This window comes from Gymnodraco acuticeps, unplaced genomic scaffold (assembly GCF_902827175.1).
Source record: "Gymnodraco acuticeps unplaced genomic scaffold, fGymAcu1.1, whole genome shotgun sequence".
Classification (NCBI taxonomy): domain Eukaryota; kingdom Metazoa; phylum Chordata; class Actinopteri; order Perciformes; family Bathydraconidae; genus Gymnodraco; species Gymnodraco acuticeps.
This window is the reverse complement of record NW_022991582.1, coordinates 343,035-360,724: the sequence shown is the minus strand read 5'-3', so window position 1 is coordinate 360,724 and position 17,690 is coordinate 343,035. Positions and strand designations below refer to the sequence as shown.

At 40.5% G+C, this 17,690-nt stretch overlaps 1 protein-coding gene across 1 annotated transcript in view; it reads right to left on the bottom strand.

Annotated features, from left to right (window-relative positions):
- casq1b (calsequestrin 1b) overlaps positions 1 to 17,316 on the bottom strand; it is a 23,752-nt gene extending 6,436 nt beyond the window's left edge. Inside the window, exons 1-3 of the mRNA XM_034197603.1 lie at positions 16,880 to 17,316; positions 1,323 to 1,416; positions 79 to 179 (exon numbers count right to left, since the gene is read on the bottom strand). Coding sequence (XP_034053494.1) covers positions 79 to 179; positions 1,323 to 1,416; positions 16,880 to 17,116 — 432 coding nt within the window. The 5' untranslated portion in view covers positions 17,117 to 17,316. The remainder of the gene's footprint in view (positions 1 to 78; positions 180 to 1,322; positions 1,417 to 16,879) is intronic.
- Between the last annotated feature and the right edge of the window lie 374 nt (positions 17,317 to 17,690).

Genomic DNA, 17,690 nt, shown 5'->3' with positions numbered 1-17,690 from the left:
GAAGAAGAAGAAGAAAGAAGAAGAAGAAAGAAGAAGAAGAAGAAGAAGAAGAAGAAGAAGAATTCGACTTAGACTTACATCATAGAGGAACTCCACCAGGGTGTCAGCCGCCAGTTCTCCATCGTACTCGATGATCTCATTGTCAGCAAAGATGTAGATGCTCTCCACCTCATCCAGACCTGGAGAAGAAGAAGCCATTATAAACACAGAGAATATTTGTGCATTAAATTGCGTTAGTGTTTATTAATACAATTCCGTTGCTGTAACGTTTCAAAGGAACTCTTTTATAAGCATTGTAAATAAGCTTCCCATTTGAATATTCAAATATGCTACGGGTGATTTGCAAAAAATAAGACAAATGTCAAACGCCTAATTTCTCCAACACAAAAGAAGTGATGCTTGTAGGTTTTCCCCCAGCTGTTGTTTCAAAGCTGTGACATCTTTGCTCAACACTTGAGGGCAGACTTTCTTCATGTACCGTCTGTTATGACTGCAGAACTGTCATGTCTAGGAAACTAATAGTGAAAGTGTATTCTTTATGTTAGTTTGGTCATGTCCCTTTGCCCTGTGCTTTATGTTTATTCCCTTAATTAATCATCCCTCTCATTTCAGGCCTCCACGCTCCCCGCCCCCTTCTGTCTCCTGCGTTCTTGATTGTTTCCCCGCCCTGATTGTTTCCACCTGTGTCCCCTTTACCTGTGTATATATTGTGGTAGCTTCCTCCTGTTCATTGTCAGTTCGTTGTCTTACTATGACCCACGTTACTGATTACCTCACGGACTTCCCACGGATCTACCTCATTGATCACTTGCTAGTTTTCCTCGAAAGAGTATATTTGTTTTCCTTGTTTTGATTACTGTGCTAAATTCCAGTAAAGTCTTTATTTTTTGAGAACAATATCTGTGTCGTGCAATTGAGTTCATGCCTCAGAGTCTCTCCTTGACAAGAACCCCATGTTAAAAAGACATGTACACCTACTATTGTACTTTTCATCCAAACATCTTTTGATTGGTCCCTTGTGCATCATGGAAAATCAAAAACATATGCTACACTTTCAATGTCTTTAAATAACTTTTTTTCCCCAGACTTCAATCAACACTAATCCCCTGAATACTGATTATATGTTGATTATATGACTGGAGACTGTTATTTTTCAATAATTGATGTGAAAAAGAATCTTCATAATTTGCACACAATTAGACACCCTAAGAAAAGTGATGATTGAAAGAGATGATTTGTTCTTAGTCAAAGATTTTCTTTTTGGGTATTGTTGACAACTAAGCAATGTTTTCAAGGTGTCTGTCAGTGATTGGCAAGCTTACCAAGCTTCTTAGCCACAGCAGTGCCCTTCTTTTCATCCACCAGGCCGAATCCAATGTCCTCATCATCAAAATCGCCAAGAACTTGGGCTGCAAGCTAGACATAGAAAAGAAAAAGGTGGTTTTTAATATCAAACGATTCATTATCAGACTGATCTCAGCGACTGGTGCATCCCTGGTCGACATTTTATAATCTCAGAACTTCATTGAAAACACTTTTTTAGCTTCATTTACACGAGCAACCCCTTGGCATTTCATCTTAATTTCAGAGCCTTAAAAGCAAAAGCTTCGGATTGCTGCCTTGCACTTTCTAAATCGGAGTGAAACTGAAGCCAATAATTGACAGCCCTGATAGCCGGCGTGAGAGGAGCACAGACAGCGGGGTTTCCAGAAGAACAAGAGGGGCAGAACTTGAGCCAACTATGTCGAAGGGAAGAGACGCTGCAACAGGTGCGTTGGAAAGGAGAGGAGCTCACACTTTGGCGAAGTGAAGCCGCTGCATACATGCGCATATGTACTGTAAATATACACTTATACAGAGTTATAAATAGGCTGTATTGCTCAAAGATCTACCCAAAACAACACTCTACAGGTTTCCGTTTCTAATGCTTGCGGATTATGGGGAGATGATAGCCCTTTTAAATGTGAGGTTACACTTTGGATGATGAGTCAAAAGCGTTATTTAGCGCCTTGCAAAATAGCACCAGCAAAGTATAGCCTGTGCTGTATGTATAGTATTGTATCTATGTGCAATGTTATCTTTGTTGCCAGAGTCCAGACATATTAGATCATGATTCGACTCTAGGCCAAATGTTCTTTCATCTAGTTGACTAGATTGGCCTACTTGCCTTGAAACACTAAAGCAAGTTAATTGGCATGTAACAGCTGATGGATAATAATATACTTATGATAGTAATCTTATACATTTCTCTGATGTCCCAACACATTACAATAGATGTCAATGTGGTGTCATGTGTGCTGTTTTCATTGGGACCATTGAGTTTCTCACATGTAATTTAACAATGCTTTGAGCAACAGAACATGAAAATGGAATTGACTAACGGCTGACATAAAACCAAAACTAACTGCTTTGTAAGACATCACTAGTAGAAAGAGAATAATTAGTTATTTGGGTGAATTGATCTTCTATGGTTGCAAGATGGATGGATGGATGGATGGAAGGAAGGATGTTAAAGTTAGATAGCGGAGCATTTTTTGAAACTATCTTCCCTTTCTCTTTGAACGTTGAAAGCAGTTCAGTTGCTTATTGTAATATTCCCTGTTTTAAAACTAAACTGCAGTCAAGGAGTGGAAGAGAACTGTCAGCGCCAGAAGATTCTGTGTTTTTCGCATCCCAGCTTCACAGGCACAAGGAGGCAGACCTTAACATTTGCTGCTATGTCTGGGATCAACTGCAAGAAGAGGTAACGCTTTAGGGCAGAGCACAATAGTCACAGCCTCCAGGTTTACAACCAATCGGAGTGGCCTTCACAGGAGACAAAATAGGTCCAAACTTAAACACTGAAAATGTACTCAGGTTATTAAAAGCCCATTCACACACATCTATAAGGAACACCTTACTTTAAGTCCCCCTATTCAGCATTTAGAATCAGTACACACATATATATATAATACATTTAATAACACTTTCTAATGTAGATGTACTCAATAATGACATGTAAGTGTTTACTTCACAATAATAACCCCCCACTTCTTGCATTATTACAACTGTGTTTCATCATACATTCCTATTATTATCCCTTCATACAGCGGCCTCCACTTATGAGTGCTTTTGCATTAACATGAAACACACATATCACTTACATTTTCACCTAATAAGTACTGTTAAGTAGTGTCTATGTCTATCTCGATCTACGTGTTGTATTGTCTGTTCATATGGTACTGACTTTAAAAAACAAAACCATCTTGATATCTATCTGCCAACAAATTATTATACTACACATTGGGTTGTTAAGCATTTATCAAATATGGTTATACTGCTTGTAAATGCTGAATAGGTACATTTAAGGTAAAGTGTTACTGGATTATCATAACCTGGGGACCTCGTGTTTTATCAGCACACAACATTGGTAATGCATCTTTATGCAAAAAGATATGTACATGTTGAGATGGGAGTTCATTTAAACTCTCTCAGATAATCCTTGTCTCTTTTAATATTTAGAAAGAAGTTTTGATTACAAATGAATACTTATATGATACATAATAATAGATCATCTACAAGGATGGGATTTAGTCTATAATATGACTTTCTTTTTGCTGTATGACAGTATCAGAGGTCCTGTGGTAATGCTAGCCGAGTGTGAATAGGGCTTGACACAAGATACCAAACGATTATTTAATTATTTTGAGTGTAGCGTGAACAATATGAATTTCTTTCATTCTTTTCAATCACTGCCTGGAAGCAGAAGTGTGTCAGGTTATAGAGAAACACAATAGACACAAATTCAATAACTTTTTGCATGTTCTGCTGCAGTATGTTACACTAAATCCAAAAACAATTCAAATATTTTCTAACAGAAACCTGAAAATAAAACATTGGACTGCTACAAAGTTGATCTTTAAGAATTGACCACACAGTGCCAACAATACTGCAAAAAAAATTATAATTCCAGATTGAATGTTCAGATCTGTCCCCCTCCCTGTTACCACAGTGTATGGCCATATAAGTGACACTGGGGTATTTTTAAAAGAGGTGAAGTTCTCTGTGCTTGCAGTGGGGTGGAGGCGAAGCAGGGAGTGCTACAGCTATTTAAGGGCGTGTAAGAAAGGAAAAGAAGATCCGTTACATATAGAAATGGGAGTGGAAAGGAAAGGAGGGGAAGGCAGACTCAGCTGATGAATGAAAGAAGACACTTGAAACGCGACTTAACACTTCATCTTCGTTGTGTCCTTCCCCTCAAACATCTCTCCTTTCTGGACACCCTTCCTCGTCTGTTCCCTCGCTATCATCCCGATGCGGTCCAGAAGTCTACGATTTGTGCGCCAAGGGAGATGTCATTGCTTGGCTCTGTCTCCCAATGCCCAGTCAGTGTCAGCTTGTAGGTTGACCCAACATGAGGGCAGGGTGCCATGGTGAGTTGTCCAAAACGTGCCCCGGGGGTCACTGCTGGACTTGGCGGCAGCACCCAATGATGAGGTAGAAGAGGGTGGAGGGGTCGCAGTGAAGTAGAGGCGTCACATTTCTTGAAACGTAGCCACTGACATGCTTACTCAACAGTGGTCGATGAAAGTTGGCCTAGAGCATGTTGGTTATTTGGTAAAAATGGACTTGAGTGGTATCTATCATTGCTACTGTTCACTGATCTCAGCACAGGTTGGACAGAAAACAGTGTAGTCAGCTTCAGAAGTAATTTCACCTTTACACGCATTTATTTGATGGATGATTAAGTTCAAAGAAACAAAGAAATTAGGTGAAATTCAAACTACACTAGATCCAGTGATGATAAGTGCCTCAATGCTCTGTTTCACATTTGCATGTGTAAACATTTACGAATTCTCACAAAAATACGGTTAAAAATGCACAAATTCTCCAAAGAGGAGAGAAACAATTGTAAAAAGGAATAAGTTCTCTAAAAAGGAGACTCTAACCCTTAGCGTACCCCTAATAGTCCAAACACAGGTGTACAAAGGAATACATGCTATCCAAGTTAGTATTTCCCCTTTAAACATAGACAAATGATAGGGGAAAGGATACAAATCGGACGTATAACTATGTCTGTTATAAACCATAGACTAATGTTCATGTAAAGGGAAAACAGGAATTGATTGATTTTCTGTCATTCAAGTAGAGCATGTCCAAAAAGTAGAATTTGTTTTCCCATGGTACACCAAATACCAGAAGAGTACCAATACTTGACATACAAGCCAAATGTATATATACTTCCACCTAGCACTGTTATTTACCCTAACAAAGCCAGTCATTGGACTTTGAAGAAAGCTGATAACATTAACATAACGAACATGCAGTGCTGCTTCATCGGTCTAAATCAGAGTCCTTCAGTTTGCTCGTTGTAGGCCTTGTGTGTTTGAACAACAGAGCAGTCTGTGAGTCACACATTTGTATGCTGTAAGTCACTCAGTGAGACCCCAGGGACACATACAGTACACACACACACACATACATGTCGTAAATGCTTCCATACCAGCTGCAGAAACAGCTAGCTTTGCAGTTAGCATTGTTGTCATTAATGTTTGCGACCAAAAGCATAAATATTCAGAGCTGTGAAGGAGAGTGCATCTATATTCGTGTAGTAAATATTCAATTTACAGTGTGCATGGTTATACATAAGCCATGCATGCAGGTAAACTTGTAAGGGAAACTTCTGCAGCAATGGAGAGTCAGGACTCAGAGAGACACGAGGAGAGTTGGAGCTTTGATGTCAAATAATGATAGTGTATTACAAGTCAACGGCCGGAGAATTCATATCACAAGTCACAGCAGCAAAAGGTTCTGACTGCACGGGTGGGTTGTCATGTCAATTCTGCCCAGCCTCGCATCTTGGTAGACCTTTTAACTAGTTTACAGAGAGTTAAATCCACATATTGGGGATGGGCGTAAACATCTGCAGACACAGGAGATGTCTCTCACATCTGTGGAGCTTAGAAAGCCAGCGTTCTCACAGTCGTAAAACCCCCCCTGTGCCCACCAGGTCAGGCCATAAAACCTAGTATCAACATACGACTGCATTAACACATTCCTTACGGGAGATTAGAAGCAGGGATGGTCGTAAATGTCAACACACAGAATGGGTTAAATATCTTAGGAGCAAGGAAGAATTATTATTTGACACTTAGGAGTAAGACAGAAATATTCCCTTACAAAACTGATGACAATGTACTGTATGTTGCAAGGTTAAGCCCATTTACAATGACTTTATGTTGAGGTATTTTTTTTTTAAAGCAAAGAAGACAATGGTTGCTTTATTTGTTTTAAATCAAAGTAAAAAAAAAATCATTTTAGAAAACCATCTCAACAATTTTCTCTGACATGTACCCCTAAATAATTCCTGATTCTGTAAAATGAAGAATGATTCAAATGGTTTTCAAAGCAATCACGATTTCCTCCTGGTTTCCTGGGGTCTGTGCAACATTAGAAGTTCAGCCAGCTTTCCCTTCAGCCAGAAGGTGAATTAATAATGTCTGCTGCAACACATCATGACGTTCAACACCAGGCGGTTACATAACACTGCGCCCGGGCGGTCATGAAAGATTCACACACAACGGTGTCGCTCCGACTCGCTTTAAAGGAGGCCATCAAGGATTTTGCACAGAAATAAGAGCGTGTGTTTCCTAAAGGTTTTTAATTAAATCCTGTCTGTATGTTTAGACTTTGAGAATCTCACTTTTTTAAACGGACTTTCAGGCAATGTGATGGAAAGCTTTTTGAAGTGTCACAGGCACACACACTGACTCACTACAACACACTGTGAGGGCAGACGTGTCCGGGACCATCTGTGAATGACTCACTTTGACAGCAGCAAGACATATTACAAACACGTCCCTTAACGATCTCAGCTAATTAACTCCTGCGTTTCTCAAGCTTGTTTTTGTGAGTCACTAAAAAGTCAGCAGGTGTTAAATAAACCACAATTTTCGAAAAGACAAACAGTCCTGTTTATTTGATTTAAGTCATTATGATTTGATCGGGGACGCGGAACAAAGTCATTGAGATATGTAATGTTATTAGACGTGTTCTCCTCAAGTATATAGGCCTACGTTAAATACGATAAACAAAAAAGGTCAATTGTAGCTCTGTGATATAGGTTTGTATGCATGTTCTATAAATGGCCTGCTATTATTATTATTATTTATGCCTGTGTCTTTAAGCCCCATTGGACTCCTTTGTATACTTCAAGAACATAGTGACATCACCACGTAACACTTGCGCTTCTATTGGCTATCGCTCCAACACATTGTACGTGATAGACTAGGGGGCGGGAAATCTATAAGAGGTTGACTAATCACAACAGAGCCGACCAGCTAACCAATCAGAGCAGACTGCGCTCTGGTTTCAGACAGAGGGTGAAAAGAGGTGCTGCAGCACAGGCAGTATGAGAAAAATAAAGAGCTTTTTGAAAATTAAGGCATGGAGACACGTCACAGTCGAGACACCAAATACAAATATGAACCTGACAATTAGCATTATAGGATAGCATAATAGCATTATAGGGTCCCTTTAATTAAGCACGTATACACTGTGCTATATCTAATTAGGGCCATCACTTGGTGGTTTAAAGTCGTAAGGTCAGGGTTGCAACGTCCAAAACCTTCCCATTTAAATGTTTCATAATGCACCTTGATCCCCTGCCTTTCCTTGACATTTTTCTCCCATGAATAATTGATACTGGTTAAAGAAGGAGAGAAGAAGCAGAAAATGACATTTAAGGGGGAAAAAGGAACACTAAAATAATGTTGAGGGAGAAAGCAAGCTTAAGACGGCCATTTATAAATGATTACAGCAAGAAAGTACAGATACTGTAACGGCCCGTCCACACTACAGCTTCAAAAAAAGCTTGGAGCTGGGCATGTCTGAAGCTCGACCAACAACCAATCACATGAATCTCCCGCCCCCGACACACAAGCAGCGGTTTGATTGGCTAGAGCAGGGGTGGCCAACCCGCGGCTCTCGAGCCGCATGCGGCTCTTTGCCTTGTTTCATGCGGCTCTTCAGTTCATATCGAATTTTATATGTGTGAGTTTTGGGGAGAGACACTGACTCCTTACTAGTGTTGCACGGTGTACCGATACTTGAAAGGTACCGCGATACCCTGCCGTTAAAAACGTTACGATTCCTCCGTTTCATTAGTATCGGTACTTTAAGAATGACGGGGAAAAGTACTCCGGTGAGAAAGCGCCGTTTTAATAAGAGCCGTGTGTGTTCAGCGCTCTGCTTCCACTCCCTGCACTGCAGCCGTGCCTGCTGTCCCGCCCCTCTCAAGCACGTTCTAAGTCCCTCCCCTCTCAAGCACGCTCTAAGTCCCTCCCCTCTCTCATGCACGCGCTAGCTGCCAGAGCATGTGAGAAAACGAGAAGCATGGCTGCCAGTGGGAGTGCAACTGCCGCTGCGCCTCGGCTTGTTGACAAAAAAGACGTCAGAAGCGAAATTTGGAAGTATTTGAGCTATATCTCTGACAGTGAGGGCAAGCCTACGGACACCACGAGGCCGGTCTGTGAGACATTTATTAATTTTATTTAATACGAATTCTTGTCATTTATTTTATTTATTGTTCTCATTGTTTAAACGTTTGTGTTATGGTTATGGTTCTGGTGTGAAATAAAGCACAATAATTACATTTAAGACCGTTTCCCTTTTTTTAAGAAAATATCGAAAAATAATCGGAATCGCAATTCTTGACTTGGTATCAAAACCAAAATGTTGGTATCGTGACAACACTAGCTACTCCTGACAGTTAAACCTGATATTTAGTAGGTCTGTTAAGTATTGAATGCTGATCATTCTGACGTAATTTGGCCGGTCAAAGTTGTTTGGGCTCGGATAAAATCGCTCCGTTACTTTCGTCCCGTGTTATGTATGTTGTGTATGTGTGGTGTCAGTGTGAGAGGATGACAGCGCGTATAATTTTGATGTGGCCCAAGAGCCAATCACAATAATACCTGCGATGCAGTGAACCAATCACCTTTGAGGGGGGGGAAACCTATCGTTGATTAAACATTATCCAGTGTTTCCCCTGCCATTGTCTTGGAGGGGCGCTGCGCCCCGCCAACGGAGCCCCGCCAACGGAGCCCGCCAACGGAGCCCCGCCAACGGAGCCCCGCGCCCCCCTGAAATTCAAGGTGTTTAAAAAATATATATATATACTTTTTAAAAAAATATATATATATAGCACCAAATTGCAAATAATCTATAACTACTGTCACTTTTCACATTGAACATGTGCTCTTTTATTAAATAAACTAAACGCTTTCATTTTAAGTTGTGAGTTTAGTGTTTTTGACCCTAAGAAACACTGATGCATTAATCAATAACAATAATCCACAGCTCCTCTCTCTGCTCCAGAGGATTTAAAAAAAATATATCCCAATGCCACAAAAATGCATCAGTGACGTGGTTGAAATCTTGTCTCCAGAAAACAAAAAACTGAAACAAGCGGTATCAGTGACTGTGTGTTTGATGTGGCTCTTTGCAGTAACATAGAAAAAATGTGGCTCTTAACCTCTGACTGGTTGGCCACCCCTGGGCTAGAGCTTCTACTGGCATATGATTTGATTGGCTGACGCTTCCACCGAAAGCTTCAGAAGCTTCAAAAGTTGAACATTGCTCAACTTTTGCAGCCTGAAACGCCAGGAAAGCTCCGCTCTGCTTCCCACAATGCAGTTGGGCGAAAAGTGACGTCACCCCATTCAAAGTGAATGGGCAGACGCGTTGGAACCGTTTTTGAAGCTGTCGAAGCTGTAGTGTGGACGGGCTGTAACTGTCACCTGGTATTTTTGGATAGCGCACATTGGATTTCAATATGAAGACAGTCAGTCCACATCGGGGTGGGTGGGGAGGCGGTGGGGTAAATTTAGCACGACAGAAAGGGCATGCAGGCTTTCTTGCATGCACAACAGGAACTATTTTGGCCTGTTTACTGTTGGGAGCTGCTGACAGCTTCAGCTAATCGGAAAATGTTATTTAAATTACATATTGCAATCACCAAAGTGTTATCATTTATTTATCCAATGCCCCTAATCTAGACATGGTTCGTATCAACTTGTATAGGAATGTTGACATCTTTAGCATCAAGGTCATGCTACTATTGACATGCCCCCTCCCACCCCAGGATAACTGACTATTATATTGTTACTCATATTATTTTAATTATAATTGTGTCATTTATGACTCTCTTTTTGTCTAATCCCCAAAACGCACACACAGGTACACACACACTTGTAAATGCTCCTTATTGTCTTCTGTGTATATCTGTACGTGTATGCTCTTGTCTTGTAACTCCTATATCACAAAATAAATAAATGAAATAAAATAAATAAAATAAATAAATGAAATAAAATAAATAAAATAAATAAAATAAATAAAATAAATAAAATAAATAAAATAAATAAAATAAATAAAATAAATAAAATAAATAAAATAAATAAAATAAATAAAATAAATAAAATAAATAAAATAAATAAAATAAATAAAATAAAATCAATAAAATAAAATCAATAAAATCAATAAAATAAAATAAATAGATAGCAACATTTAAGCTTGATGGTCACTAAAGTGCGTATGTATTCTGTTGAGGATGCTTATAATAAAATCACAACCCTTCTTACAAAGCATCTCAATTCATGCATCTTTCTTCATCAGAAAGATCCAGAGAGATGACTTCATGTCTGGTAGAGTTTCATGAACTTGAGAGCTTCCTCAATTCTTTGAAAATATCCTCGCGTCAAATTCTACTGTGTGTATCCTCAGGCGAGATACATTATTTACGACAAAGATGCAGAGTCATAGAGGTGTATATTTGCAAAAAGAAAGAGATAATATGTTGGATAGCTTAGCACTATCACAAAAAGCATTTAACACTGATCCATATTGTGTGTGCATCAGGCAGCTGAGACCCTCAAATCAATACCTCAATCTGCCAAGAGAAACAGGTGGCATGTGCGGACCGATGACACTTAATCCAAACATAGCCCCTGTCACATTAAATGCCATCACATGTGACAAATTAGTTCTTATATTAGCGCCTCTTTCACACTGTTAATTGTGGAGATGTGGGAGGGTAAGAGGAGATCTATCAAGATGTGATGTTGCTCTCACACTACGTGATAGCGGTGCTACTTGAGGGAATGAGATGTGAAGAGTCGACAACTGTGGATGGAGAAGAGTGAAACTGCGAGTGTGGGGCTGAGGAGTAAAAGGAGCACTTTGCAATGTCGGACAGCCTCACAGTTTATCCTGGAGGAAACAAAAGTGGCTTGAACTTAAAGTACATAATCTGGGAGGTCAGGATGTAGAAAGGGCCAAGATAACTCGTGGTAATGAGATCCCATCTGTGCTCTGTCAATGCTTAAAATCAGAGTCAATGAAAGCTATCTGGCTTTCTGTGAGGTCACTGCGTTGGATGGACTTGCTTTGGAGGACGTTTGAGTTATTATTGACCCTTATTCACACTTTGCGTCGGCTAAAAATTGCAAAGCTGGCAGATTTTCTGCTCTGTTTACAGTAGCAGCAGTTAGCCTTGAAATAGCACGGTGGAGTTTTCCATTGCTATGTTGCTAACGACATGATGAAACGGACAAAATGCGTCCATAACGAATTCACTACCCGTCAATACATAATACAGTAATTTATGTATGTTGTTTTTTTGGATGTTGCTTTACTACTCATCGCTGCACATTGAAAAAAACACTTAGATGGCCTCCGCTTAATATAAGAAGACACATTATTGGCGGAAACTCATCATTATACGATTTCTACAATCTTGAAATAAGTAATGTAACAACAAATTGCTAGTGAATCCCACTCCTGTCAGGACATTCAAGTTTTAATAAAGAATTAAATGACTTTTGAACAAACCTTAACTTGTTCAGTCTTTTCAGATACATAACTTGAACTATAAGCTGAACGTTCTTTTTTCACAGATCTACATCTTATTTTGAAAAACGAAATTGTTGTAGAACTTGACTTTACATTTGATTAAATTAAACACATCTTCGGCTTGTATTTTGTTGGAAGACAATCAAACAGTGGCCATAGCATAGAGACATTAAAGTGACTCACTAGGAACATTAAACATTACCTCCCTCTTTCTATCTATGCCATCCAGCACCATTAAAAATGTGAACATGAAACATATTGTGTCGCAGAAAAAGACACAGTCAATTTGGATAACGGTTTCCATAGCAACAGTCTGACCTTTCCCCAGATCTCTCTGTACATATTAGAAAAGACAAAGCCCCCTTCTAAAAGATCCCCTGCACATTATGGGACTGCGTGTTGACTTGCATTGTGAGCACCTGTGTCACCTTACTCAGCTATTAACATAATGTTTACCACCCGAGGAGAAAAATGGGTGAAAAAATGTGTGTGTGTGTGTGTGTGTGTGTTGGTAGAGAGGATGACAGGTAAAAGATCCCTGCAATCTGAGCCGTGAGGAGTGCAGTGATTGATGAGTACGGGCATTTACAGTATGCTGTATGTCAAAGGTCAGAGTTTAAACTGAGAGACAGAAAACTAATATAAATATACAGCCAGCAGACGGGTCACAAACATATTAAGTACCAGCATTCACACAATTATACGAGGATAGACATTCCTTATATTGCAAATGTAATAATAGTAATGCGTTTAGCTTTTAGCGCTCGTTCTTTTATTCACAGCCTTCTGGCGCATGGTTTTTAATTTTGCAGCGTGCCTGTTAATTTTTTATAATTTCTTTGGATGACTTTATAAGATTTGGATTATGCACAGACTGAATATTTGACACCTTATTTATAATTACTCTCTGAGATATTAACGCCAAACACAGAACCTCTATTCTAACTTCCTTCTAAGTTCTTTAAAACTTCATATCTTCTTGCCCAGCTGAGCTAATATTATGAAAAAGTCATTTGAACTGTGTAAGATTTATTTAAAATCAATGGTGGAATGTAACTAAGTACATTTACTCAAGTATACTTCATTTTAAAGTACTTCACTTGAGTATTTCTCTGTTATGCTACTTTATTCTTACTTCATACTGGAAAATGTGTAACTTTTGGTAATTTAAGTATATTTTGATGATGATACTTTAGTACTTTTACTTGAGTAACATTTTTGAATGAAGGACTTATGTATTCCTACACTCTGGTACTTTTACTTTTACTTAAGTACAAGATCTGAGTACTTCTCCCACCACTGCCCCTAAAGAAACAACTGGTTAATTGCACCACCCGTCAATCACGCTAAGTGACCCAAAACAAACGCACCCACTTTGTTACGTCACTGACAAGGTGTACGCTGGATATGCTAATTGCTAATATGCTAATAGGGGATGTTCCAGGTGCTTTCTACCTTGAGGAACTTCTATATTTATTGAGACTTTTCCACTGTTTTACAACACTGAGAGGTTAACAATGCTGCTAAAGACTACGAGCCGAGGACTGGTTATACTGGGACAGAGAGGCTTATTTTGGAGGATTTGCTGTTAACTAGAATTGCGTTCATATAGGTGAGTACAACTACACACTCCTTAAATAACTGTAAATTGTAGTGTGTGTATGCTTTGTTTACAGAAACTCTGCAAAGTTTCATCCTGTAATATGTGTTTGTGGCTGTATCTAATGTGGAGTTCAGACTATAGGCTTTTGTTTACTCTATAATAAGGCTATTTGTTGTGGCTATATAATAAGTATTGCACTGGCTGTAGTGTCCACAGACTTCAGTACATTTACGCCATTTGTAGCTATTGGTCCATTTTGGTGAAGCTACACAAAAGAAGGCGGTTGTTTATTCAAAATAGAAGTTTCGGCCTGTCAAATCAGAAAAAGCACAGGTGTTAATATCTCATTAACGATGGCTCCATACCATTTAGTGTCTGAGTAAGCCATGTTATGAAATTAGCATTCACAAACCATGCCATTAAACAGGCTCACATAAATTCTTTCACACACACATACGGGTATTGGGCCGAGCGCGACACCGTACTTCCGGTCTGTGCGGTTTTACGCGAGGTGCAAGCAGCCGTACACCGTCTAGGTGTTGCTAAGCTTCCTGTACTGAATATCATAGTCTATTGCCTTAATCAATATCTAGTCAACTCTAAAATACCACATATATGCATTGGCATGATAATATTATTGTGACAAGTGGGGTATTCACCTGGTGTTTCCAGAAATTAGACGTAGATGCAGCCAAAATCGACGAAGGCAACTGTCGTTTTTCCATATATCTGCAGGCAGTCTGTAACAACCCACACAGCTCTAGTTTACGCTGGTAACGACCTAGAGCACACCCCTCAAGTCCAGAGATGTAATCCGAAGACATGCAGCGATTTCTTCGGTCGTTAATTCAGAAAAAAAACCTAGTGCGCTCTGCCTGGCTACGTTACCTAGCTGTTTATATTAGCACCTCCAGGATATTAGCACCTCCAGGAAAATGGCGCATTTATATATATTTATATGGCGCGTGTTGCATTGTGGGTAGCTCGTGACGTCACTGTGTGAAAGAATGGAATACAGCCATCATCATTTAACCTGTGTTTTCCTGCTTTGGCAATGTCTTCTGTAAAAAGTGTACGCAAAGTGGCCAATTCATTCAAGTTTCTCACCATCAGTGGTTTATTTGTATTAAAATATATTGCCACACCTTTCAAGGGAGTCTAAAGTTGACCTTGCGTTAGCCTATCGCAGCTATGAGGCTACACTAGATTGTTTTTCACAGACTAAGATATTTACCAGCTGGGGTCAAAGGTGACATATTTTGGTCGTGACAGGGTGTCTCTTTTCAACACACAAGCATTTTGAGTTTGACATTTTTCTACCTGTTTTGGCTGTCTACTTCTGTCCTGTCTTCATTTTAACTCTGTTATTGCTAGAACCACAAATACACACTAATCATTCACACAGTAGTATCATAAACTGAGCATGTTTCTGCAGGCATCATATTTCCATGAAGTCAAGCTTGACAGCAGTTTAAATCTGTCTAAGTAAGTGTGTGATGTTTTTGTGAGCTAAACAGTTTTGTCTTCCTGTAATGGAGCTAGACATCTCTGCCAGTTACACACATTTACTCAATGCTTTTATACATCGTGTGTGAGTTTTCTTATCTGAAGGATTTAAAACATTGTAATCCTTTGTGCCGTCTCCTATAAAATATTGCACTACTGGAAAGTGCAGGGAAATGAAACCGTCTACTTGTTGCAGCGCCTGCCTCAACGATTTATCCTCTCTAATAATATCAAAGAGGAAGCTGCGGACAGACCATTTACTTTACTGTGTGTCTGGCAGTATGAGTTATAACCCAAGGAAATAGCCACAGGCAGAATAACTTCAAGTCGTCCTCTTTAGCAAGACATATACTCAGTATGGGGTTTTAAAGTAGAAAGACGTCATACATGTAAGGGCCACGCTCCAAACAAAAGCAGATATGATTTAATTCCGAGAGTGCTGCACTTTAATAATCCATACTTCCTGATTCATCTGTGTTAATGACCAGCTATTTTGAGCGTGCCCTCTTAGCACCTCTTGCAATATTTCCTGATTGGCTGTGTGTGCTCAAAACTGTCAGGAAGTCAGTAACCGTCCATCAGGGACCTACTCTAGTATGCATCTCTTTCTCAAGCCAAGACACCCAACTTGGCTGCACAGACAGGAAATTGATCAGATCCAATGACCTGTGTGTGTAAATGATGGTTTAGGACACTAGCCTGCACCCAAATGAGTGTGTCGTAATACCGGACTGAAGAGGGCGTGTTGCCTGAGAGAGCTGACGGGGCAATGGCAGCAGTAGTTGAGGTGATAAATGGCCTTAAACTCTGTGTCCATCCCAGGAGGGCTTTTAGCATCTTGCTAAGCATGCAGAGCTGTCCTGGGCTATTTACAGAGGTGACTTATGTGGGCTAGTGTAAGGTACACTGCGCCTCTGAAAGAAGACACTGCTGCTCTGACAGGCACAGGATTGCTGTGGTGAATACAGTGGCTGACAGTGCGGCCCAGGTGCATCGAGGGTAATGAGTCCGATTTATTTATCTAATTAGAGTTCTCAGGACGTGCAAACTCTTTAGATTACCACTTGAGCAACTTCAAAGTAAAAACACTTGCCATTAACTTGCCCAAGTGTGACAGAGAAACTGGTCACAACCCCCTTATAATACAGTCTCTAATTAACTTGCTTTAATACGACCCACAATATCGGCAAATATAATCTACAAACAACTACTAAAGAAGTACAACATATTGAAGACTGCTCTGGCCTTTTGCTCATTTTAAAGGTGTTACAAGGTATGATTAGTGATGTGACAAATGTGGGATTATATATTTTATTAAACAATAGTTTGTTGATTGAAGGTCATCCAGAAGTGACACGCCTTGATCCAATTGTACCCATACAGCAAACGTTGATGATTCCCATTTACAGTAAATATGGATGTATATTTTTAACCAATGTAAAGTAGGTAACCTATCCCAGAAATACAGTCATGCTTAGAGACTTTGGTTGGCAGTGATTGGCTTGGAGATGAACAACTTGCACAATAGATAGACTTAAATGCTGTAAGCAACATTATTTAACAGGTTTGTCTTGAGGTTTTGATAAAACTATGCGGAAGACTCTGAGCTCGGCCATTTTATTGGCCATCACCAGTCAATTCGCCCATCCTGTGTCTCCAGTTCCCACCTTCTCCAATCTACCTCCTTCCACTTGTTATGTTTGTATTTCTTCTCACCTGTCAACAGCTGTGAACCCACCTATCAGAAGTGCCAAAGGATTCCCTGACTGGAGCCAAATTCTCCATGTGAAACCCTTCCCTTCCTTCCTATCTTCCATACTGTGACCCTTCCCCCACCTGGGCCACAAATCCATCCACTGTCATGCTTTGGCGGAGACCCACCTCCAGAGCCAGCTCCTCAATCTGGAACTGCTTCATGGCAAGGCGGTTCCCATCCACGTTTTTGTGGTAGTAGATCACCATCACATCGTATTTCTTCATGACGGACTTGTAGTTTCTGACGCTGAGGTCGTGGACACGGTCTTTTCCATCGTACTCGGGGATCTCCAAGCCCTTCTCCCCCCAGGACAGGGTCCCCAAAGATAGGAAGACCCCCAAAAACACCCAGCCCCACTTCATGGCTATCGCGAAAAACGCCTCTTCTCAGAGCCTTAAGTAGACGGGGAAAAGTCAACTTTAGAGGTTTAACGTTGTCCCTAAGGTAAGTTGGTGTCAAACAGGGAGAGTTAGGAACAATGTCCGCTTCCTTTCCCCACCGGCGAGAGAAGAGCGGGTCCGACAGTGAGACCCCCCCTTTAAAAAAGAGCTTCACGTGGTTTTGCTGACGCCTCTGGCCTAAGAAGTGGGGAGGGGCTCTTTTTCGGGGCACACAAATTGTTATGCGAGTAGGCGAGACCCTGATCACCACTCGTGCAAGAGCACACAAGCATGAAGGGCTGCCAAAAAAAGTAGGACAGACAGTCAGAGCGGTGGGGGGGGGGCGGGGGGGTAACGGGGTGACTACTAAGCAGTAGTCGGGAAAATAGCATGGGTGGTACCAAGGGAGGAGCGAGCTTAGGTCACACGGCCACCTGTTTTGAAGCGGTGGCTCTGAAAAGGGGCGGCGGTTGTGTCGGGTGTTTGGAGAGCTACAGATACCAGCTCAGTGTCTTGGAGGACTGAAGGTATCGATGGATGTACGACGGGAGCTTGA